Below are 26,083 nucleotides of genomic sequence, written 5' to 3'. Positions count from 1 at the left end.
GAGACACGACAATTCATTCTAATATACTCCAGCTAATTTCAGGGGTACTAAGAGGAAATATCAATAATAGTGGGGTCAAATGATTTACTTAAACCTCCTGCTGGCACTTCACCAATTAAAAAGAACGCTTTTATGTCACCTAACTTGAACGTTGGGTATTACTAACAGCATAGAAGATCAACAGGTGTTACGTGCTGTATCCTCGTTCATCGATATGTGAATATCTAGTTTTTACTACAAGAGAGAAAATTTGGCAAGTGATATATGCCTTTCAGTAACCAACCTATCAGAGGTCATGTAAATGCTGCTGTAATTAAAGCGATTAACGTGTTCAACTAATGGTATATGTGAAGAAATCAAGTCACACATTATATGAAAAGGAGAATTATCTCCCTAAAATCAGTTGTCATTTAATCTAGCAATAGGTGTACATAAGATGAAAGTTTATTAGAAATGAAAATGCGGAAAAAATTTTATCACAGGCATACCTTGTTTTGAGGCCATATAGGAATATATTTACAGCATTCTGAATCTTTGCAAAACCAGGAGCAAGAAGAGAACAGTCACTGCTAGAATAAGAGCTTTGGTCTGATTCAGTATTAGTTATGGTGGTCTGATCACATGTTAACGCTTGGGAACTAGAAGTTATATCAACCAATAAGTTCTCATTTTTAGATGAAGGGATATTTCGAGACCTTTTACACCATGGTTGATGTTGTAAGAGATGCCGAATATTTAAAGCGGTGATGGATGGAAGTAACGACGGGACTAAAACAGGATCTAAAATGAAAAAGTAAAAATCTAAATGCAAACAAACTGAGATTAAACTCAAATCCTTAGTGAACTTTTTAAGCAGAGTTGGACGGTGACTAACAATGGAATCCAGGACGTACTGTTCATCCTATTTGAGATTCATCAGCTGAATACACCTGCATTCGAGTTCATGTTTACTTCAAGAATCGAATTCAGTACTGTTTTCTTCAAACCCCTTAGTGCTATCTACTTAATTACTGAGTCCAGATAGTCATTGATTTGTGCAACGGGGTGAATTTTAATTAATTTGTATTGGTTGTTTGAATCCTCCTATTGATGGCTTAGGACTACAACCTATCAATCTTTTTCCTTGGTATATGTGCATTGCCTCGACATTACCATTAAGTCACAACTATTTTTTATAGTGAACTATTATAGAAAACAATAAAAATATACAAAGCCTAATAACAATAAACCAACTTAAATACCAAGCTAAGATGTATACCTATGTAAAGAACGTCTAAAATAATATTGTTTGTCAGACAGTTAAATAAATGCTCATTATCAAAATGATTGAGCAAGTTTATGTGTTCAACAACATAAACGAAGAATTGCATTTTACAATTTACTAGTAAGTTTACACAGAGCTTAAATAAACTTTCTTAGTTCAAAAGTAAATATGTGTTCATCATAATAGTTGAAATAGATAAGCTTGAAAAAGAACAACAACGAAACGCAAATCAACGAAATGAATCAGCCATTAGTTTAACTATTTGTTAAGATCAGTCAGTCACAACGTAGAACTTCGTACGTACGTACATCAGTTCGAGTTGCCATACCACATTAGCACAGAGATGAAGTTGTCGATTTAAATCCCATAGTGGTAGAAGTAGTAAGAGTATAAGCATTATGTGAAAGCTTAGGGTTTGAAGATGTTATTGAAGGAGTATAATCCAGTGAAATAAATTTGGAAAGAGAAAAAGGATAGGGACATGAAGAATACAAAAGGTTAGAATTTGGTAGAACACAAAGAGTGGATGCACCTTCGCCATTGCAAACGATTTTGAGCCATGTCATTCAAGGTCTCTAACCATCGGTTGCTATCATCTCGCGAATCCCAACCAGGTAGTCTACACCTACCAACATGGCTCAGTCCAATGTTAAGATAGACTAATATTACTGCATCAAGTATAATTGTATTAATAAAGACTTGTTTGATTTTCAAGAAAAAACAAGATTCAGTTGGAGCTATCTATAAAAAAAGCATAGAATTCATTTACCACTCTATATTGTCAAGATCTTACGAATAAGGATAGAACACTAAGCTTAAAAGATTAGAAAACATAAAAGAACTAACTGGACGAAGTTTGCTTAAATTCTCTTTCGTAGAACGTCGCATGAGGTAACATGTTTATTTGTATTTCCCACATACTTAATTACCGTATGCAGTTTAGACTATATGAATGCAGAATTTTATCAAACCTTCACCTATCACACTAATATTTAGATTGTAATTACCCAACCTAATCCGTGTGTAGATGAGTTAGCCATACAGAAAAGGGTCATTAAAGAGGTGATTTTTTGAAGAAAAAAACACAACTTTTAAAATTGATAATACTATTTGTCTGTTTCATTCGTACTCAGAACTCTGCTCAATCTGATAAAAACTTTCTTCCGCTGTAACTTTTTTGCCTTCCCATTTTAACCAGCATTTCTATACCTGTCACCATAATGAATGTTTCCAGAACTTTTAAATCGTTGTGACAAGTAAAAACTTAAACGAGCAGTCCGTAATTGTATTTTATTTTCTTATGTCTTTATGTAAACGACCTGACAGACAGTGAACATTGACATAGTTACCGAATCGATGGAAAAAACAGAGTGCGCCTATGAAATACAGTTGATGAATAGGATATTCTATCAGTTTAAGTACTTGCTTGCAACGTAAGTAAATTAATTATCGAACGTTTGCATAGGTTTATATATAAGCGAAAAGCCAAGGAATTCAAAGTATAAACTCTTTAATAGAAATCATATAGGTGGAAAAAGTAAACGCTGTAACATCACATGTAACATGGATTAAAAGAAACTTGAGTGAACATCGATACAACCACTGTTATAGTTTCCGTCTAAAATAACAGAGTTCACTGAAACCGATACCGTACGTATAACCATCAACAGCTCCACACAAAATCCACACATTCCTAACCCTCTAAAAAGAAAATCAGAAAGCCAGAGGAATGGTCATCGGAAGTATATCTAATCTAGGCTCACAAACGACGTGGATAAAAAATTAAAACGCGAGAGCACAACATACTATAAATAACGAGTCAACTAAGGTATTTTTAACATGAAGAAATACATGCAATAAGTTAATTCACTGTAGTTTATGAATATACAGAGATATATCAACTAATAAGTCAAAAATTGGATTGTAAAAACATCATAAACCAATTATTTGATAAATACACACAAACTAATTCGCCGAAAAATAGCTTTTTGAGCTTCATAATTTTCTTTCCTTACTTTCTGTCAATATAATACTTACCTTTTTATAAGCGAACAACGTATTGGTTTAATAACCCATAGATTTTGACATTAGTCTGTGAACCTATATGTAACAGTGCGGCAAACTCTAGGGTTTCTAGTCACAAAGGATAGACTAATTTTGTTTCACGATTATACATTTTAATGTAATTAGAAATACTCGATATGAAAGGTCTGAAATAGTTTCTCAAGAAAACAATTCATGAGTACATAAACATATTGGTTAATACCTTGAATGTCAGGTCTATCAGGTAATGGACTTTGAATGTAAAATTTTGAAATTGGATCTTGTAAAGTAGTTCCACGAGAAATTGTATTCCCAAGATTTACTAATTGATTAGAATAATTGACAACTGTCATTTCATAATTAGCTTGACCAGCTTGTACAAGTCGTAAAGCACCATCTCCACCCAAAAGAATACACAAAGCTCTATCCGATGATTTAGTAACAACAGAAACCCAATCAGCACAAATCGAGGAATTATGAACTGATGCACCGAATTCAATCATACATAAAAGGAGCATCTGGAAGAAATGAAAAATCGTACAGAAAGTGTCATAATATATAATTCAACCCTATAGAAATGCTTACAATATGCACGGAGATACTACAAAATTTCAATTAGAAGATTATGCTTGATTAGTAATTGGTAAGTATAGCGTTAATGCATACGTATTGTCTACCTGACTAGTAAAACTAAAATATGATGTAAATAAGAATACTGATATGCTCAATTTTACTTTACACCAATGATTTCACAGACTCTCGCTTTCATACACGATAATATAACACGCATTAGAACGCCAAACTAAAACAATTCCAATTTTAAGAAAAGGAACTGAAATTTCAACTTGATACACACATATGACAGGATGACAGAAAAAGAAAACAGAACGAAGTTCAGTGGCAAACGCTCTACAGAAATAACGCTTTTTAAGAGAAAAGAAATGCTGAAAGCCTACACAATATAAAGACAGATAATTTGTGTCAAGGTACGTGTTACTTTAGGAAGACTGGGTTATTTATTCCTGCGTGATGAATTAAAATGACTATTCAGCTAATGGGTATGATTTTTAAAAAACCATTTGGACATAGAGAATATTAGCATAAAAGCTGCAATAACAATATTTTCACCCACTACTTTTATTCGCTACCAATTAATACTATTCTCAATATATAGGGAGCTTACAGTAGTTGTCATTTATTATTCCAGTTTCATATGTTCACCTACCCTTTCTTTCACCCGTTTTCATTAATTTCTACCAATCGTCTCACAACGAACTAATAAGAAAATTAAACGATGTAAACTAATTTACCATTGCAATCGATTGTATTTAAGCAAATCAGTAAACATAAAGCCAGTATATACTAAGAATTTCCACTTTATTAGTTAAACGACTGCAAATTAGATAAAACTATGAATGCAGTGGTTTGAAGAAGATATACACTATAGCATTTACCTGTCTTGGTTCCCAAACACATACGGAATCAAACTGCAAACTAAGAAGACGAGTAAAAGTCGATAAACCCGGTGTAAAGCATAAACGTCGAATATTTAATGAAGGATGTACAACAGGAGTATTTGTTTCTAACATTATATCTGGGTCGAAATATTGTTCATTAAAAGTACCAAGAGCTTGATCAAAATAATTTGATTGTGACTTTGAACAAGTTGATCTAAACAATGTTCTTTTACTATGTAAATCTCGAACAGCTACAAAACCATCAAAAGTGCCAAAAGCAACCAAATCAGAGAACCAAGAGACTGAATTAATTCGATTTAAACTAACAGTAGGTAGACCGTTTAAACTATAATTGTACAAATAAAAAACGTAGATGTGTTGGAAATTACGTGATCAATTAAAATATAATAAACCATATTAACTGTAAAATGATTTGAAACTTAAAAAATAACAACTAACTGGCGTGTTTTCTGCTTGCTTACTTACTTACCAACTGTTGGGGATGACAGATCCCCAGAAATCACTAGTTAAATGTCTCAATTTTATAATTTTATTTTGGAAATTTGAATTTCTCATTTTTGCGCCCAAAGTCCCAACGTTTACCTTCAGTTTGTACATCCCACTTGGAAGGACCTTAAATGTCATTCATTCATTTCCCTTTCTAGTATGCTCTTCTGTGTGTACCTATTCGTTCGTGCTCCTGACTGCTTGTCGAATATACACTTCTCTTGGCTGAATCTGGTTTTCTCCCTCTAGGTAGGGGGCAAAGGTGTAGTAGAATAGCCTAGCTTATCCTGTAGTCGTGTTGTTGACATTCATCCCATTTGCCAGTTTTAGGTGATATTGTAGTCTCTTCAAACGTAGAACTCACCTATTACATCTGTTACCCCTCGTGGGGAGGGCTTAGGGTTCTCACCAGAATTCGCCATCAAACTAAGTCCTGGATAATCCCTTCCCGTTGTTTCCAGTTGCTATTCATCATTTCCATATCGGCTTGCGATTCTCGGTGCAGTGCGTTCTTTGGTCTTCTTCTTTTCCGTTTCCCCTCAGGATTCCAAATTCGCGCTTGCCTCGTCATGTAATTTGGTGATTTCCTCAATGTATGTCTTATCCACTTCCAGATTCTTTTCCTAATTTCCTCTTCATCTGGAAGTTGGTTTGTTCTCTTCCAGAGTAGGTTATTGCTGACGGTATCCGGCCAACAGAAAACCAGTATCTTACGTAGAAAATTGTTGATAAATACTTGTACCTTTTTGATGATGGCTATAATATTTCTCCAAGTTCCAGCTCCGTACAGTAGGACTGTTTGATGTTCGTTTTGAAGATTTTCACTTTGGCGTTGGTTGACAGTTGTTTTGAGTTCCATATGTTCCTCATCTCTAGGAATGCTGCCCTTGTTTTGCCAATCCTCGCCTTTACATCTGCATCCGATCCTCCACGTTCATCGATGATGCTACCCAGATACGTGAAACTTTCCACCTCTTCCAGAGTTTTTCCATCAAGTGTGTTTGGGTTGGTGTTCTCTGTGTTCTATTTGAGGATCTTGGTTTTTCCTTAGTGTATGCTGAGGCCTACTAATTAAAGGCTGCTGTTACATTGGTCGCCTTTATCTGCATTTGTTGATGTGTAAGGGATAGAAGGGTCAGGTGATCTGCGAAGTCCAAATCGTCCAGTTGCATCCAACCTGTCGATTTTATTCCTGTCAGATATGGAGGTCTTCATAATCCAAGAAAGAGAATGGGAGAGAGTAGGCAGCCTTGTCTGACACCGGTCTTTACGTGGAATGCATAAGTGAGCTACCCTGAGTTCTCCACTACATTGTATTATTAAGAAAAAAATTGATGTCGAGAAATTGGACGATAAAGAATCTGAAATAAATGAAATGTATTGTATAGTTAGAACGAACACTTAATTATGATGTAAATAGTCTTGGTTTACGGTTTTCTTTTGACGGAGAGGAGTAAACATACAACACTTAATTGACGAACTCGAGAGGGTGAAAAGTTTAATTAGTTATCGTATATATTTAGAGTGTTTTTAAACAGAGATAATGGTAATTCCTACAATATAGTCAAATGCTAGGCGAATGGAGTTATTCGACAGGAAACTCTATTCTGTTTCCAACCACCTGGCATCTCAACATAATGCACGCGATATAGTCTTCTAAACCATTAACCAAAATGGATCTTGATCAACTGAATTCAACAGGCACCAAGACCTAGAAAAAACATGGCACCGGTTGGAAATTAGTAACAAATCAATCGATAGTCAAATACGTATCCATGAATTCAACTACTGAGTAGTGTTTTATTTCACAAAAATTTGTCAAAGGACATAAAGAATAAAATTTATAGAGATAAGATAATGGTAGACAATCTCATGAGCACGCATAATTCCACTTATAGCACACTATAAAGACTCGCCAATTTCGAGATACTCCTTGACTACATATGTGGTGTATTATTCTAGTTGTTGAGTGGCTATTATGACTGGTTATCTGGACCCGGCAGTTAAATGGATAACGCAATAGCATTTGGAGACAATGGCACTAAATTTGAGTTCTAACGATAGCTTATGTTGACTTTTACACAATTAAGTACCAATACCTTAAATAACATTTAGTAACTGTTTAAAATGATGTCTTTGGTTTGGATTACACATGTTACACCTAGTGAAAAGCTTGAGTAGCTATTCAACATGGTTAACAGTATATATTAGTAAATAATGTATTTTACATTGTATTTGAAACTGAAGTGCTATCTACTGAATCATTATTCACTGCAATCAAGCGAATATTACCATCCGAAGTGCATAGAATACATGATTCACGAGTACGAGCAGATTCCTTTGAATGAACATAGTCCTCAGATCTAAATTAACAGACAAAAAACAAATAAAAATGTTTTAAATAAGAGAATGAGAAGATAAATATTGTGTAAGACAAACATACACGTTTAAAACTATATTACTTACTCATGACTACATAAGCAGTAACTAAAAATTGCTAAATAAACCTGGTACAGGTACTGCTTAGTAGAAAAAATAGTCATTCAAATCAATGAAAGAGGTGACACTTAACAATCAAAACTGATCACTAAACTAAATACCATCTGAATGAATTGATCCAAATTTCTATGGAATTGTAAACTGATCAATCAACGTTAAAGTCTTAGAGAAAAATATAAACAAAGTGTTAAATAGACTGAATTTCTGTTAACATAGATGAAATAAATTATTCAATATTTTAGAAAGAGAATACATTAACAAAAAAAGTCATACATCGACTAGTAGCCGACCTTTTTTTCATTTTGTGTACTTCAGTGACGGTAAGTTTCAATGTTACACAAAAATCATATACACACAAGTGTATTTTACTGGGAAATAATCATACTTCGAAAGAAAAAGTATATTTTCGCATCTACCATGTATCAACTTTGTACTACTTACCCTAAAAAGTGACTATTAAAAAGACAGTCAAAATGCTTTTTGTTAGCAACTTTATGGTACTTGTCGGTTATATTATTTTACTCTACTACTGTTGCATACTGATACCGATAGCCTAATAAGATTTTTTAAAACAGAGTTGTGACAAGGAAAGTGAGTAAACTGTACAACTAAATATACTGATATGATGCTCAAAAACTAGGTCTAACAATCAGGCCTTAATTACTTTGGGAGTGAGTGACCTAAAAACTAATGTCCTCCGACCATCTATAGCAATTTATCATGTTTATTTTGTGCTATATTTTATGCATAACCATACCATTCTATTACATAAAGAAATCAATTTTATTGAGACCGCTGGCCGATCTAATTTTGATCGGCCACCGCAAACCTAGAAGCACTGAACAGCTATTCCAATCTAGCATGGGACTACTCATGAATGGAACGTCCACAACCCCACCGCCTGCAACCGAACCCAAGATTTTCAGTCCTGAGTGAACGCCTAACCTCTAGATCAAGGAGCTGGGATTCAATGGTGTATAAGTCTAACTTTAATCAATCTGTGATACTATGCTAAAAGTATCCACCGGAGACAATACAAAAATGGTCATGCAATATTGTGAATTTATTGAAACAACAAGAGTTCACCAATGGGTCCCAGACCAGTGGTCTAGAGGTTAAGCATTCACGTGCGGCAGGTTTTGGGTTCGATCCTGGATGACAGTGTCTTAGATGATACATCTCCCTCGCAAGAATTCTCTTTCTTCTATTCCAGTTTTGTGGAGGATGATAGTTGAAGTGTTGCGTATCAGTTGTCCGGTCTATTTAATTGGTATAGATCCTGTTCCATATTAAGAGAATACCTCTCTCGTTCGTAATTTAGAAATACTAAACTCCAAATTCAATCCCCAACATATTTATAAATTCAGTTTGCTTTAATAACACTCATGTTTTTATAATGACATATGTTATCGATTGAATATCATTTGGTTATGTTGGAATTTGTAGGACTTGTCATTCCCCTTTACATTAATAAAATCCTAACAATATCTAGTTTCCGGTGGACAATAACGACACTAATAAATCTGCTCCAAGAAAGTGTCTTAAGTATAGTTTGTTCTGTTGTGAGTTACATTAATCTAAATATTTTTCTGGCTCGAGTTTAACTTTAATCATTAATTAGTACCATAACACGTTTTACGTCCTCACTAATATCTCATCTTCAGTTTACTGTATAAGCATCAAACTGGACGAAGGTTATCATTAATTACTGCCTATTGAGAATTCCGTTCATACATATCAACACACGCAAAAGTCAATTCCTTAGAGAGCTGAAATTGTACTGAGAAAGAACGAAATATTTCTACAGAGAACTGAAATTAATCGGCTAGACAGATCCAAGAAATTAAACTAGAAAAAAATGTCAAGACTAAAATTCATGCACTTCGAATCCCTTTGAACGCACTAAAAGTGATATTACTTAGTGTAACAGTAATAAACTACAAGTTTCATCATTTGTTGCTACTAAATTGTTCATCCATCAATTGTTGCTTACACCATGTAGGTAATCCTGATGTGTTTGAGTGTTATGAAAATGATGATACAGCTACTGTTACTATAATGAAACAGTGGTTGAGACAAGTTTCGTTTATGTTATTTCAACGACATCTCTGCTGAATATGATTGCCTGGTAATACTGTTGTGAATGAGAACACAGGTGAGGACAACCAACTATGTATTTAGCACAAATTACAACGTTACTTGGTAAAATACAAAAACCATGCTATGATACACTATTTGCAAAATGTTCTTCAATTGCCTCAGGCTTCATTGTTCCTGGATTTTCACACAAATTGCTTTTTATTTCTGTTCTTCTCTTCTTGATCTTCTCAATCTTCTGCTGTCAGATATTCTATTCCTTACTCACCATATATACTACTTATGTTGATATCAGTAGCTCACACCACAATACGACTAGGTGGGAAAGTGGAAAGTTGTTTCATAATATGGCACCAAAGAATAAAGGATAGTTGTGTCGGTTCATCATAACGGCTTAACATAGTATAACTTGGTAGCAAGAAACATAACCAGACACGCCTCAGTGAAGAGACCAATACCTAACCTGATGTAGTTTGCTATTGCATTCCTCCTAAATAGTAAGACTTATCTTTGGGTGAATGAAATATATCTTAATTATATTCTTATTTGAATAGTATCACGTAATATTTTCACTCTTATTATTATTATGACTTTCTCAACGTTACTTTTCCAAAATTTTACCATTTCGTTTGGAATGGTTCAGTTCTTAATGCATCATTGTCTGAAGCAGTCTTATATTATAAAAAAAAATGAAAAATCATTACAAGTGACAAATTCACACGTGAATAAGTTTTATTAAAATCGAGTCCGTAACACATAATAATCAAAATTTCCTGAAATTCATAGTGAGTAGTGGTAGTTTTAAGGAAGAACTCTCATAAACATGCTTAATTAAAAGAATTTTGTCCTTCTATATATATATATATATGATTTCCCCTGAGTTTTAGTGAAAAAACGTCGATAATCAAAGAAATGCTTACCAATGGAATAGGATAGTAAGCGCATCACACGGTACATTGACTGAAGTTGGGAAAGATAGACCATCACATTCCAAATCAATGACTGAATAGCGTAATACTCATATCCCAAGATATAAAAGTTCAACGGTTTATTGTTACGCAATATTATCGGTGCATATATATGCGTACAATAGACCCCATGTCTGGTTATCTGCATTTTAGGTTATGAGAATACCTTAACCCTAAACCTGATCATAATAATTACACTTATATTGTTCTCTTGATACGGTTTAATAAAATATTAATTACGAATACTACTTAATAATTGTATATTGAATACAGAATTAAAGGGTTTTGTTTGCTAATATAACAGCTAAACCTTTTGAAATGAAAAAAAAATCAGTCCTTTTTTAAATTAAATAATGAACTCACTTAGAACTCTTATCTGAAATTTTACGACTTCGTTGATATTTAGTTGGCGAATGACACCAGTCCTACAAAAACGAAATGAATAAAATAAATATCATGAATTTTGTCAAAACACATAACAAAGAAACTATGTAATTGGAAACTTTAAAAGGTATGTACAAAATTCTGTGATTAAATTATAAAAATATAACTGTTGTATAAGTGTTAAAGATACGAGTTGTTTAACCATATCAAAATAAGGTGAAATGAATGAAATAACAGGCGAATGTCAACAACTGAAAGGTATATGATATTGATGAAAACACCTAAGAGAATTAAACGATTATTTTAACAGGTAAACAATCTTGCATTGCTACTTGTGGGATTTATAAAACTGGATTTCGTCAGCGCTTTCACAAAAAACTGTATACATCATCTGTATACTTTAAGTCGATGATAAGTGAATCTTCAGGTAGGGATTCAGATTAACATATCATTTCCGAAAAAAATGAGGGAAGTGGAGTCTTAATGGACGCCACTTGAGTTATACTATTGTCTATCAGTAAACAAACGAATTATGATTGACTACACAATTATTGTACTAAAATACCAGCAAGATTAATTAAAATGTTCCAAATATAAATGTGACTTACCAAAGCAACAGCTGTTAAATCTGGTAGGAGAGGTAGTTTAACTATTAAAGAAGAATTAGATAATTTCCATATTTCTACAGGACTCTTACGAATCGCTATGCCAACGTATTGGCTGGAAATATTTAAAAGATATTAAAAAAAAATTTTAACTTCTAAAGTTAAAAACAATTTCGATAAATCTAAAAAGTCACCTCACAAGTACTTTTATTCCGAACTATTAGTACCACCGCTGAAATTCATAGAGTTATAGGAAACATTTAAAAATAATAAATTAACTCATTTGCCAGGTATTTAGGTATAACTCACACTCTAAATGTGAGAGCCAATGATACTACCCAGTTACTTAAACCGAAGTAGGAGAAGAGTTCAAACCTGGGACAGTGGCAGAACAGTAAACGCCCTAACCACTAAGCCATTTCTCCATTTAACTTTTAATACTGAACAAAATTATTAGTGATATGATAGAAAAGATACTGTGATAACAAGGATATTCTGTATGAAACATAAGACCCAATGTTAAGAACTGAAACGAAAGGGACTTAATAATAATCCCACAAATAAATCGAATATAATCTATATTATTTACAAAGTACACAATGTTTCAAAATTTTGCATAGTTGAATGGCTTTTTAACTATGCTTCGACTTCAATTTCATTGAAAACCACTTATTAGAAACATGTTTTCGTTACTGAGAGGAAAATACTATGATTAAACTAAATATACCATTGTATAACATGAGCAGTCATATTGGTTTAACTGACTCTTAAAGCAAATACAATTTAGTAGAATAGGAAATATAGTAGCAAACATTTTGCATCTTGTCAAAAATAATAACCAAGTAGGAGTTTGTGAACTCAACTTTTAGGCACAATTTCTTGTATGAAAATTAGTGATGCTATTGATGTGCCCGAACCGAATTGAGTGGAGCAATGGACGAGTTCATAACCCAGAAATTGAGAGTCAAGTATTTTAATCGCTAAATAATCGTTCCTCTATTGTGTTACTCACAAACCCTCATATTTACTAAAAGTATATTTTTGCAGATAAGGAAAAGACAATATACTTCAAAGCCTTAGTATTGAATGAAATTTAAATTTGATCTAAAACGACAAATTGCAGAAATTAAACAACATAATATAATAAATAAACAGAGAAATACAATAAATGAGTAACTGCAACATAAAACAATGGTTAAACATTCACTAAACTTGAAGCTTATTTCAACAGTTAACAAACCATGTGTGGCAGTTTAGAAAGCAAAATTGTTCATTATAGGTTGGTTTCATCTTTTTTCGGGATTAAATTACAGAAAACTACAAAATAAATATGCTGAAAGATTATAATTTCTTATTGCCGATTGAATTTTACTAGTCTAAGAATTAAGGTGAAACTGTCAAGTCAAACTATTTGACATCACAATATACTACGCTTAATCTGTTACCACTTACTTGAAAAGTAAACGATAGTTATTTTAAATTTTACCTTCGATACTTCCACATTAACAGCTAATTAATCGTATTTAATATCCAGTTAGTTAATGTGATTTATATTCACAGTATAGACATTTCTATGATACTGGCTAACTCTACAGTGTTAAGGCTTGTTCTCACCTTTTATCAATCAATTATATACAGAATAAGATATTTATTTCTTTTTAAAAACATACAACATGAGTCCTAAAAGATGGAAATGATTCAATATTTACTAGTAATAACCAGAAACGGTAAAAATAATGATTCCCATAAACAATCCTTTACTTTAAGTGGCTAACACAAAGAATGTCAATGGGTCCTTCCAAAAGATTTTCTTGATCGTTAGATCCAGATAAAAGTTGACCACTGGGAACACTGATTCCTATGCGAGGACCTGTTTTGTCAATCTTTTGATTTGAAGTATCACGAAATATACGCATATAACCTGTTGATAAGTCCAGTGTAGTAACAAAATTTTTTCCTGTTGTATTTGTTCTATTTAATGTATTTTCAGTAAGAGAACTTTGATGACCATCTTTGGATTGCCAACCATGAACAATTAAACCTAACGAATATTCACATGATGCTGATGATGATCTTGAAGAATCTTCATTGATTTGTTTACTTCTATAAATTGTTCGGGGTATTGCTATCCATTCAATTCCTTTGATAGGTACCGGTAGTACATGATATTCACGCCATAATATAGCTGATGATACATCCCAAATCTATAAATAACAAATAGAAATAGAAATAACACAAATGGACGTTTCTTTATATTAAGTATTATAACGCTGAAAAACTGAAGGTGACGAAATTATAATAATTATGCCCATGATAATGTTGTGCAGTTAAGTACATTACCAATTCACACTAAACGTTAAAATAAAACTGAGATATGCAAAATAAAAAGAATCTACAAAATAAATACTACACCAAGATTCTACGAACGTTTCCCAGTTAGAACCATTTGAAATTTCGGTACATATTTGAACAATTTATTTAATTGCCTAAAATCTGTATATGAAACATTAAAACTGAAATTTTTTACAACTTATGTGTAAGCACATATCATTATCGACATGACAGAGATTTAGCTCATTATTTTCAAACTAATTAGTTGATCTACGACTTTTCGTTATACCAATTGGCTATTTTGTATCCAGCCCGAATTGTCATCAATTGAAAAGTTTAAGCTAAGTTAGCTGACAGTATCTGAAATTGATTTTCTTTTGATACGACATCCTTTACATTCCATACGTTCTATATTAATTTAGTCACAATATAATTGCTATCTTTATTAATGCTATAAAACAAAATGGAGCTTCAATATCAATACAGTGTGACAGTGATTATTATGGATTTAAATAAAATAGCTTGAAAATAAGTTAATATCTAAAATACACTGTTGCTCTTAAATTTATTGGTACAGTCGGGGCTTGATATGTCCTCAAATTATCTTGGAATTAACTTCATAAATGATAAAATGGACATCTGGATGGATGGAATCTATCTTGATCGTAGCGTTGTTCAGACAGTATTCTTCAATAGTCTCATTTTTACAATAACTATATGATCCTTTTTTTTATTTATTTAAAATGTTATCATTTTGATGACAATTACCTCCAATTTGTAGATCATCTCCAAAAAACATCTTTCATAAATAAATGGATTGGTCCGAAAGCAAAAAATATTATACTTAGAATGGGCAAAGAGCTCACTTAATTGTGGAAGGCAAGAGAGGAAGAACAGGAAAATAAAAGAAAATACTGTATTCTCAATTATTAACAACAATAAACAGTTTGATAGTGTGCTATTAGAATTTTGGACTATTTTACATAAATATGGAGAAAATAAGATAAAACTAAAACAATAGGAATTAGATTTTCAGTGATTGGCAGTAGCTGGATAATAAATTACTTTGTGATCTTGCGTGATAAAAGTAAAAACAGAAATATTGATTAATATTTGAGCGTGAAAATAGTTAACTAAATGGTAGATACATAATTTTATTACACTAAGTATGTAATTTTAAGAACTTGTGTAGATCTCATATAAACGCATCTAATTATGTTTAAATATAACTTTTATCGAACTCAAAACAACTGCCAACCAACACAAGTGAGAATTTTCAATACGAAAGTCAAAACAGTTAGTTTTATTGTATGGAGCTGAAAATTGGAGAACTATTACAGCCATCATTGAAAAGTACAGGTGTTTCTAGACAATTATCTACACAAGATACCGAATGTTTGTTTGCCGGATAGCGTCAGCAATAACCTACTCTGGAAGAGAACAAACCAACTTCCAGATGAAGAGGAAATTAGGAAAAGAATCTGGAAGTGGATAAGACATACATTGAGGAAATCACCAAATTACATGACGAGGAAAGCGCGAATTCGGAATCCTGAAGGGAAACGGAAAAGAGGAAGGTCAAAGAACATACTGTGCAGAAGTAGACATGAAAATGTTGAATAGCAACTGGGAAGAACTAGAAAGCATCGCACAGGACAGGGTTGGACGGAGAATTCTGGTGGGAGCCTTAAACTTCTCTCCACGAGGGGTAACAGGCGTAAGTAAAAAGTTAAAGGACAATTAAGAAACCCAAGTATTTTGTAACTTCCTCACAGTTAAAAACACACGATGTGAACATTGATTAGTCAAAAAAACATACAAAAGTATTCCTAAAAATTGTACATTGGCATTGTATCAGATACTGGTTAAATACTGAAACGTGAACCACATAAATTAAAATATTGTAGCTAAGTAATCATCGAAGTACATGAAACGAAAATCGAAAAAGTGCAGTCACCTGAATATCACCACGATTATTTCCAACAGCCACTAATGGACCACGAATCGAATCTATCATTGAAAGTCCCATCAGATTTGGTGGACATACGCGACACAGTGTTGGTTCTGATCTATTTGGAGAGTATAAGCCATTTAATTCGAGATACAACTTTATTGGAGCCCTACAGAAAAAATTAAAACACCAATCGTATTAAGCGTTAAATTATCTTAAGTATAAATTATTGGTTTCCTTTGCAGTACTCACCGAAAATTGACCCAGAATTAATGAAATATATTTGAATTCACGTTAAAAATAACCCTTAAAATCTAACCGTTAGTATTTTATCATTAGACCTTGAAATTTTCACTATGGTCAAAGCTACTTACCCTTTTTACAAATTCGCATAAAAAGGTAATTTTATTTAATCATCTGCTAAATATGTGAGAAAAAGTTTACTTGAAAATCTGACGTCAATCATTCTTTACTGCCTTATCAGATCACCTTAGGTCCATGATTGTATATTATAAGTGTTTATCTTTCTACGGTAGATATTAAAAGATTAGTACCAAGAATAAAATTTCTTAGCGAATAATCGTGAATTGATGGCTTCAGTCATCTAGTCAGTCATATGTAACGTACCACTCAACACATACGTGTATCTGTTCAAGTTACCACACCACATGAGTACAGTGAGATAAATTTGTCAAAGCAAACGATAGAATAATAAAAGTAGTAACACTGTCAATAGTATTATAAAAAATTATGTCAAGAAAGAATGGAAAGTATAAAAAGATTTGGGGACTTTGAATATAAAGGGAGAAGGAAAGAGAATGCATTTAGACTATTGAAAACGACTCTGAGCCATATCAACCAACGTCTCCAACCACTGATTACGGTAATCGTGCAGACCCCAGCCAGATAGTTTGCACCTACCTACATGACTCAGTTCAACTGTCAATAACTTTATGGACTAATGGCACCTTCTGGGTTTGGACACCCCTTAGCTTACTTCCATCTCATCCTTACACCAGCCAACCACGCGTCCAGGTAGCCAGTAGATGGGCATACGTAATACGTGTCCTAAACACTTCAGATGACCAAGATTCTCTGTCTCGTCAACTGACCTGCAATCCTCCTACAGTACTGTGTCTAACCTAAGAATCGCTAAAATACATGATTTGAAGCCACTGATGATCGAATACTAGCAATCTACAAATACCCTCTATTTTTAAAAGACTACTTTCATAGCCCCCAAATGCCAGGTACGGTTGAGGGTGGGGAGAGTCAATCCTCTCTCTCTCTCTCTCTGGAAATGCTCTCACATGACCACGCGTATATAGCTACTGTAAAAGAAGTTCTACTCACAGCCTTCTCGCTTCGGTTTAAGCACCCGGGCAGTATCACAGCCCTCGCACAAACCAAATGATGATTACTACTGGAAAAATTATTCTTACTTCAACTCGCATTCAGACAAATACCATTCATAGTCATTTGATAACATTCGTCTTTATTTCTTTTATACTACGCCACTTGTGTATTCCCCTTTATTTCCGAACTTAAACAACAGCTCATCAATGGCGGAAACCCCATTCTATCTAAACGATCTCGAGTCACTGACTGATCAAAAGTTGAGTGCTACCTCCGAATACGAATACTTAAAGTCTTTCTGAAACTACGTATACCATTCAGACTGGCTCCTTTCAACATCCGCACATTGATGCAGATCGGACAACAGATAGGGTTGGCTATGTCTATAAAAAGTCTTAATATCGATGTCTGTTGTCTATCTGAGACCCGTATTCAAAACCCTAGTGAAGTATTACAAATCCGCTAACCATATGTCACTTTGAAAAGCTCGTTTTATGTGAGTTTATCTAAGGACCTTGTTACATCTTCCTCTGGTTTTGATGTTGTTGGTGTCGCGCTTAGCGCTATAGCTGAGGTAGCATTAATCGACTGAATCCCCATTAACAGTCGGTTATGTACTGTTAGATTAGAAACTTCCATCAAAGTAAGAAGAAATCGGCGTGAGAAACGATGTCTTTCTGTCATCTCTGCCTATGCTCCGACAGATTGCAGCCCGGATGCAATCAAGGATGAATTCTACCACTAATTAACCATTCTTCTCCAGAAAGTGCATTCGACAGATGTTGTAGCACTAGACGGAGAGTTGAATGCACAGGTCGGGCGTCTAGACACAGAAGAGAGTCGCTTAGGTGGCCGATGGGGACTTGTTGGTAGAATGTCAGATAAAGGTGACCATCTACTGCAACTGTGCACAGACTACAACCTGTTTTTGGCTAGCACTAACTACCGGAATAGTCATCGCCGATGTGCTACCTGGCTTCCTCCCTCTGCATCTCAGGCTTGGACTTAGATTGATCACATCGCGTTGTTGTGCACAAGACTGCCGCTCCTTTTGGAGTACCTATCTGGACTCTGATCATGCCCTGGTCTACGCCGATCTTACTTTAATTTTCAGTGGACAACGAATCGATGTCAGTAAATTGGTTGCAGCATCTGTTGCAACTAAATATCAGACCGAGCTAGGTTCAAGGCTAGCTACCATCCCACCAAAAAGTATAGATGAGCATTGGTTGCAATTACACCACGCCATGAAAATGGCGAGTCAAGTTGCTTGCAGCTTCGCGAAACGTCCCGCTTATAAGTACTGGGTTTCTTCAGGCTTTTAACAACTTGTTGAAGCCCGTCGATCGATTCCAGGTGACCGCGAGTTTGACCACAAACGACGACTGTTACATAACGAAATTAGGCAGTGCTTTAGTAAGGACTGAGAAGCCTGGTGGTCGTAGAGTGCTAATGAGTTGGAAGCAGAAGCTGCATCTGGTAACTGCCGGAAGGTCTTTCAACTCATCCAAACAGTAAGAAGTCTGGTGTAAGTGAAACAATCTGTGACGCTGATGGGATAGTAAACAATAACATCTACAGACTTCCTGAACGATGAGCAAAGTTTCAAGGAGCATTTGATTGGTCTGCTGCCCTAGCGACATCGATAATGAATTTCATCAATAGTGGAAATGAAGAGGAGAGGCGGAATTAGACAGCTGAGAAGTGGTTTTGTGACCTTGTTGTGGTAGCTTAAATATGATTCCTTTTTGCTCGTATGAATGATTGTTTGTTGCTAAAATATACGTACTGTCTATCCTCGTATGTAATAAATGACCTGATCCGCGTTGGTTAATAACGGAGTTAAATAAGTCAAATACGAGAATGGATTTAGAATACATATATTTTCTATACTCATTGATCTGGCCAGAGAATCAGAGTAATAAAGCGAATAAAAGCGAACGAAGAGAAAGTGACATGCAGTGGAGATGGCGGGGAAGCCAACTCGAGAGAGAAGCGAAAGATAATGCGTATCGGAGATGGCGGGGAAGCCAACTCGCCATGGGCAAGCATTACTCAATATTTATAATCAGACAAAAATGAATGACAGACATATGATGAATAGAATACGAAAGGTACATACACATGCGCTCATATAAAAATATAGTCAAGGTTAATAAGCGAATAATTAACAAGATCAAAATATGACTCATAATGTATAGGTGAATTAGCTTGGCCAGTAGCTAGAATAAAGTATATGGGCTTAACATATAAACTGATACTACAACCTTACCCTACCTGTTGTGATTTTGTATTTATCTTTCAGGATCATAGTAAACCCAGGCATACTCTTCTCTAACAAATAATCCCACAACATAGTGCTGTCTGCTTATCCTACAGAGGTCAGTACATATTCTGCCCCCAAATGCCCTGGTACGGCCGAGAGTGGGGAGAGTCCGCTCTCCCTCTCCAAATGCTCTCATATGGCCACGCGTATATAGCCTCTTCCAGGAAAGTCCTACTCACTGCCTTCTCGCACCATGGGTGTTGTTTACGAAATTGAGGACGAGAAGCGAATGTCCGGCGCTTTAACTGGGTTGGTGGACACGGAAAATCCACCTAGGGGAGTTGGAAAACCCTGATTCCAAACCAATGGTGAACATGGACTCCAGTATCCTGAGGGAACAAATGGTGTATGAACCAATTGTTGGTCACCGGCTACCATGGGACTGCATCTCCCCACGATGCTCCACTGCCTTATGGGTTAGACCTCCAGGTCAAAGGCTCCGGGTGTGGCCCCCTAAGAAAGCCACCTGCTTCAGTTTGGGCACCTGGGCAGTATCACAGCCCTCACGCAAATTGAATGAGATTTGTGCGGCGCATATGTATCTGGTGCTTCCTTGTACCAATATTTATGTGTTTAAATAAAATATAAAATAAAAATACGGTACATATTCTAATATTAGATATTAGGTGACTAAAACATGAGTAGTAATCAATGTATAAATAAAATACTGTAAGGTATTACTCACTTATCTACAACAGGTGCATGGGGTAGCAGGTCCGAAAGGCTCCAAATTGGTTTCACCTCATCACAGAAAGTTGAGTCTCGAACAGCTCGCAGTTGCCAAAACTTTGGAAATCAATATAGGAATAGATATATATCTACACATGGACTAACAGAGGATATTGAGACAAAACCACTATGACAAATACACTCTCATGACCTCATTATATATTGGTATTGGATGTTACATAATAGTTTAGTGTGTACTGCATAATGTTACGTACATAATTTTAGCCAAGACCTAGTCTTATTTACATAAATAACAGGACCTACAGTCTTCCATAGGCTATAAGCTAAAAGATGTGCTTAATTATTATAAAGCAACTTTACAATCGGAAAATAACATGAATTCAGTCTCGTAACTCCAAAGTGATAGTGGACTGAACGTGAAGTTGTATACTTAAAGTAAATAAAAAAGCAATTATGTGTCTAAAGATTTAAACACAATCCTTTTACACTTTATAAACACCTAAAGTGATTTCCACATAAAACTGTATATTAATCTAAGTGCTAACACTTCCACTTTAATAATGAATTATATTCACGTAACTCACTTCCTAAGCACAAACTTAAGTATCTGATTTAAGTATCTGTTTACTTGGGTGTTAGCGGTAATACGAGGTTGTCTAAACCAAAGTGGATGGAGCGGGGTTCTCACTTGAGACCTAAAAGTTAGGAGCTAAATGTTTTAACTACTAAGCTACCGCTTTTAATACAAATTAACTAACCAGTTAAAACAATGAAAGAATGAGAATGTTGGAAACAGTTTCAGCCATCCTCACTAAATTACTACGATTACAGGACCACGAACCATCTTATAATTACTGACAAAATTGATAGGCAGAACAGTTGCAAGAAAAGCAGTAATCATCTGATGAGTCAAAAAAAACTAAAACTGCCTCGTAAATTAATTTGGTTTTAAATTTACAGGATCTGACTAGGAATCATTGTGTTACACGTCAAATTACAAAATAAAAGCTATTAAAAGTGAAATGAACATTTGACAAATGTTATTAAGAGTTACCTGGAAACGCCCATCGATTGAAGCTACGACGATATTCAACTCATTCATTTGGTTGACAGAAAAATCAACATGATGTACTTGTTTTGGGCGTCTAGAAGAAGCAGCAGTTGCAACAAGAACATAAGTGCAGCTGTTATCAGAGTGGAGATCAGAAGATTCTTTAGTAGGTTTTCGCAGTAAATGAGAGGGATGAAGAGAAGGATCCGCTGCTAAAGCAAGACCACGACAAGCATATACGCTTAAATTGCCATTTTCATGTAGGCAAATGATGACATCACGTTGAGTGCAAGAATAAACCTGCAAATCAGAAGTATGCTTATAAATATAACTACACATATTCCTTATTCTAACAGTCTCTAGCTATGCTTTCCACGTCAAATCCTCTCGGAAAACGAAATTTTGCTCTTATGCATCCAGACTGTCACATTTAAAGGAAATGAAAATCACAAATTACCAGAAATCTGGTAAATACGTATTCATACATTTTCATCATGTATTGAATATATGTCTCTATAGTGATAAGCATGATGAACAGCCAATAAAATAATGTATTGGTGCGTTGTTTTCTTTAAAAAATGGATTACGCAAAGCCACCCCAGATTCTTTCAGCGATCAAAATTACCACTTCTGCGATGAACAAAAGAAATAATCAGTAATTTATACTTTTCTCGAATACTAAATACTAAAAATGAGTTCGGTGGATAAACTTTCATGCACTTGAAAAGGATGGGACCATAATATATGTTTGACATTTCGTAAAATATAATTACTGTTATTCGACGGGTTATGCTAAGATATGGGAGAAATCTAAGTATATGGGAGCCTAGAAATGACCTGCCTCAAAACTATGAAACTAAAAGATCACCTTCAACATCGTTAGTACACATAAATTAAACTGACTTACACGTGAGAAAGAAGGCCAAGAAGGATCTAAAGAAACAACATGAAGTGGGCGGACCAGTCCCAGATTCACAATAATAATCTCCCTCCTAAAAACAAACAACGCACAGTCCTTGTGATATCGATGGTAAGTAACCTGCAAACATGTTCTAATAGATGTTATTCGGGAATTATCACTCGAAGAATCACATGTCCTGAATAAAAATTGGAATAGTAATAACTTTGAATTAAAATAAACACAGTAAGGTTTATTTAATACGTGAGTATTCATGTATGATGTTTCTACAAGTACAATGAAAAAATGGGACAATATTTGACAGATGTGCACAACTAAGAACGTGATATACTTTCTTCTATTATGTACTTAACACTAAGAAGAGAAGGCAAGTTGGCTTTTGATAGCAACTTCCTATGAAGTTGATAATGGAATTGTTTCCGCTACCAATTACAACTTATTTATGGATACCGCAGAAATCCTTATTGGAAACCTAAAGACAAATGAGACGCAGATGTTATGAGATTAAACTGTTCGACCTGGTACTAGTTTCAGACAGAATGACGAACTTCGAACTTTTAAATTACTCTCGTGCTTTGTTTGATGAAACAGTGATCTAGTTATTAATGCATTCAACCTTCACCCACTACGTCCCAGGTTTGAATCCGGACCTATTTATTTCTGTTTCGTGAACCACGAAGTATCACTAGCACTCACATTCGGAATGTGGCTTGAAGCCAGGTGTATGAATCTGTACCTATTAAATGACTTAATTAAAGTGCACATAGAAAAAAATATCAGTAGAAATAGTTTACTGTTATGTCTACAAAGTGTTTAAATGACTTGTACTTGGTGCTTAAACCCCGGATCTGACGACACATGGAGAGAAAAATGCGTGGTGATAAGGATTTATGTAATCCCCAAAATTAATCAAAATGGCGTGTGAATACACCACTTTTCATATGATTTATTTAGTCAGATTAGCAATGATTTGAAGTGAGTAGTATTTAACATTAGCCACTCAATAACTTACCGCGTGAAAACACAATATCATAAAATTCAGTATTCTTTATTGAGATGTGATTACATATCACAGACAATTTTATTATTTATTTATTTGAACACAAATATAGGCATAAAGGGGCACCATATATATATATGCATCACATAATAACAATGAGAATGTGGAGAGATGACGAATGTAAGGTGAGTATAAGAAAAAGGGGAACAATAACAAATTGGTGTATAATAATGAAACAATAATGATGGGAGGAGCAGTTTAGTTAGCAAAGGTACAACCAAAAATTCTTCCAGTTAAAGAGGTTACGTTCATTTTTTATACTTCTTATATTTATAGTCGAACGCAAATATGTTACAGACATGTGATGAATAAGATAAGAAGTGTAAACACAGGCTAATATGAAAAAGTCAGGATTACTAAGCGAATAAGTGAAAAGGTTAAAATATGGTTTAAGAAGAAATGAGTAGATTGGTCTGTCCAGAAGCTAGAACAACCTACGTGGGCTTGACATACCATCAGCCCCTACAGTAGGGCTCAGAATACTTCAAGGTAATTTTGCGAAAGCTTCTCTCAAACTAGTATGTGATAGCTTCCAATGCTACTTATCACAACTCTGTGGCCAAGCACACATCTATACGCCTAGATATGACCAATACCCATTATGTGACAACTGATGATATTGAGCAGTCGTCCAACCAGAAATATTATTTAAAGGTCATTTAAAACTTAATTTTAAACCAAAATAATTTGTTAAATACCTATCAGAGTTCCCCGGACTGACTTTTAGTTCACTAGACGATAGTTTCACTGGCGTTTCTCCTGATGTTGTTCCACGTGAGTTTATTTCATTAATAAAACACTTGTTGCTACCTTTAACCATAAGTTTTAATATGTAGTGTTAACCAACCAGACTCAGAAATGTTTAGTTTCCTGCCTTTTCCAAAAGCACACGAAGTGACGTTGAAATTCTCCACAATGAAATATTCCTTTGAGCAAACTTAAGGATTCTAATAAGTAAGTGGAAAATCAGTTACAAATCATCTTTGAATTAGAGAATATATCCAAAGAAAAAGAAACCACATCGTCCCCAAAAGAGTGTTTCCACAATCTTGTTTGAGTTTGTGTGTTCCAGATAATGAATCTGTTGTGAGAGTGGAGAACAGCCAACAAATCACGTGAAACCCACTGATTTGGTAGCCATAATATATCTAAACTAGTAAGCAGAATGAGAAAACTAACCCAAGACGAGTGAATCTGGCTCACGGAACTCTGAGGTTGCAGATGATGTAGTAGCATCCCAAATAATTATTACTCCAGACGCGTCAACACTAGCAAGTTTTAATTGAAAAGGGTTTTTATCATCATGATAGTGATTTTCAGGAGCCCACAGAACATTTACTATGTTATTGCGGTGACCCTGAAGCGACTGCAAAGACTAGAATTAGGTTAGGAAAACCATTAAAATCTGTTACTTTACTGAAACAAGGGTCAATTATAAGTATGTTGGTGAAACTGCCAAGAGCAATAAGTCCTTTCCAACCGCTAAAACAAGAAAAATTAAAATCCTGGATGAAAAGCCTTTTACTAATCAACAGCTATACAGGCTTCTGTGCTGACACCGACTGACAGTACCCTTGGTCTCATGACACCCACGTATTCACCAAGTAATCATTACGAAGTGTTTCGAAACACCTCATGCAAAGCGCTATCGAGACGACCTTCAGGCTTCAGTCTTAAACCTTCAGTAATAAGGATAGTAGGTTGATGAACCTGTGTTAATCCTGACAGATCTCCTTCCAGTGAAGGTCCAGCTTCTTCTTGAAAATGTTCACTGATGGTGCTGATACCACTTGTTCTGGTAAAGCGTTCCAGTCATTGACCACTCGATGAGAAAAACGGGACCCCACCTTTAGTTTATTAGATCGCGGTTTCAGAACCTTCTTGCTATGACCTCGGAGATTATTAGTGCTGGAGGGAGCAAAAAGATAAGACATATTAACACCCAGATCATAATTAAAGATACGAAATGCCAGTATAAGGTCACCTCGCATCCTACGATAAGATAAGGGGAAAAGGTTTAGACGTTTTAAACGCTCATCGTAAGGGACTTTAGAAAGACCCTTTACTAATTTTGTCCCTACACGCTGGACACGCTCAAGCGATTTAGTATCCTTCATCAGACAAGGGCTAGCTGCTTGGATACAGTATTCTAAGTGTGGCCTTACATAGGTGGGATATAAAATTCGAAACATATCCTCGTCGAAGCATTTAAATGCTCTGCGAAGCGACCATAGCGCGCGATAGCCTTTGGAAGCAACCGCATTGCAGTGCGTAGTAGTTTTTAAGTCGTGACTTATAATTACTCCTAAGTCTTTGTGCTCTTGAACGCGTGGAAGAGATGTACCATTAATGGTATAGTGGTAACTAATATCGTGCCCGATGTGCATGAACACGCTCTTCTTGGAATTAACTTCCAGGCCCCAATCATGAGCCCACCTAACTAATTCGTCAAAATCTGCTTGCAGATAACAACGATCAGTCTCATTTATTATTGTTCTCCAAATTTTAACATCATCCGCAGACAATAACGTCGACGACTTAAGTAATAAAGGTAGTTTATTAATATACAGAAGGA

General features: G+C 34.9%; 1 protein-coding gene across 1 annotated transcript in view; it reads right to left on the bottom strand.

The window, feature by feature from the left end:
• The window catches only part of Smp_137210 (hypothetical protein), a gene marked incomplete at both ends in the record, with an annotated part of 37,363 nt that extends 12,271 nt beyond the window's left edge, over nucleotides 1–25,092 (bottom strand). The window contains 15 exons of the mRNA XM_018796187.1: nucleotides 489–780; nucleotides 3,531–3,825; nucleotides 4,762–5,110; nucleotides 7,500–7,634; nucleotides 13,586–14,028; nucleotides 16,113–16,275; nucleotides 20,474–20,574; nucleotides 21,533–21,829; nucleotides 22,437–22,626; nucleotides 24,207–24,318; nucleotides 24,356–24,445; nucleotides 24,483–24,656; nucleotides 24,688–24,883; nucleotides 24,921–24,990; nucleotides 25,034–25,092. Coding sequence (XP_018646913.1) covers nucleotides 489–780; nucleotides 3,531–3,825; nucleotides 4,762–5,110; nucleotides 7,500–7,634; nucleotides 13,586–14,028; nucleotides 16,113–16,275; nucleotides 20,474–20,574; nucleotides 21,533–21,829; nucleotides 22,437–22,626; nucleotides 24,207–24,318; nucleotides 24,356–24,445; nucleotides 24,483–24,656; nucleotides 24,688–24,883; nucleotides 24,921–24,990; nucleotides 25,034–25,092 — 2,966 coding nt within the window. The remainder of the gene's footprint in view (nucleotides 1–488; nucleotides 781–3,530; nucleotides 3,826–4,761; nucleotides 5,111–7,499; nucleotides 7,635–13,585; nucleotides 14,029–16,112; nucleotides 16,276–20,473; nucleotides 20,575–21,532; nucleotides 21,830–22,436; nucleotides 22,627–24,206; nucleotides 24,319–24,355; nucleotides 24,446–24,482; nucleotides 24,657–24,687; nucleotides 24,884–24,920; nucleotides 24,991–25,033) is intronic.
• Between the last annotated feature and the right edge of the window lie 991 nt (nucleotides 25,093–26,083).

The sequence above is a fragment of the Schistosoma mansoni genome (genome assembly GCF_000237925.1).
Source record: "Schistosoma mansoni, WGS project CABG00000000 data, supercontig 0176, strain Puerto Rico, whole genome shotgun sequence".
NCBI classification, from domain to species: Eukaryota; Metazoa; Platyhelminthes; class Trematoda; order Strigeidida; family Schistosomatidae; genus Schistosoma; species Schistosoma mansoni.
Note: the sequence above shows the minus strand (reverse complement) of the source record. Positions and strands in the feature narration are given on the sequence as shown.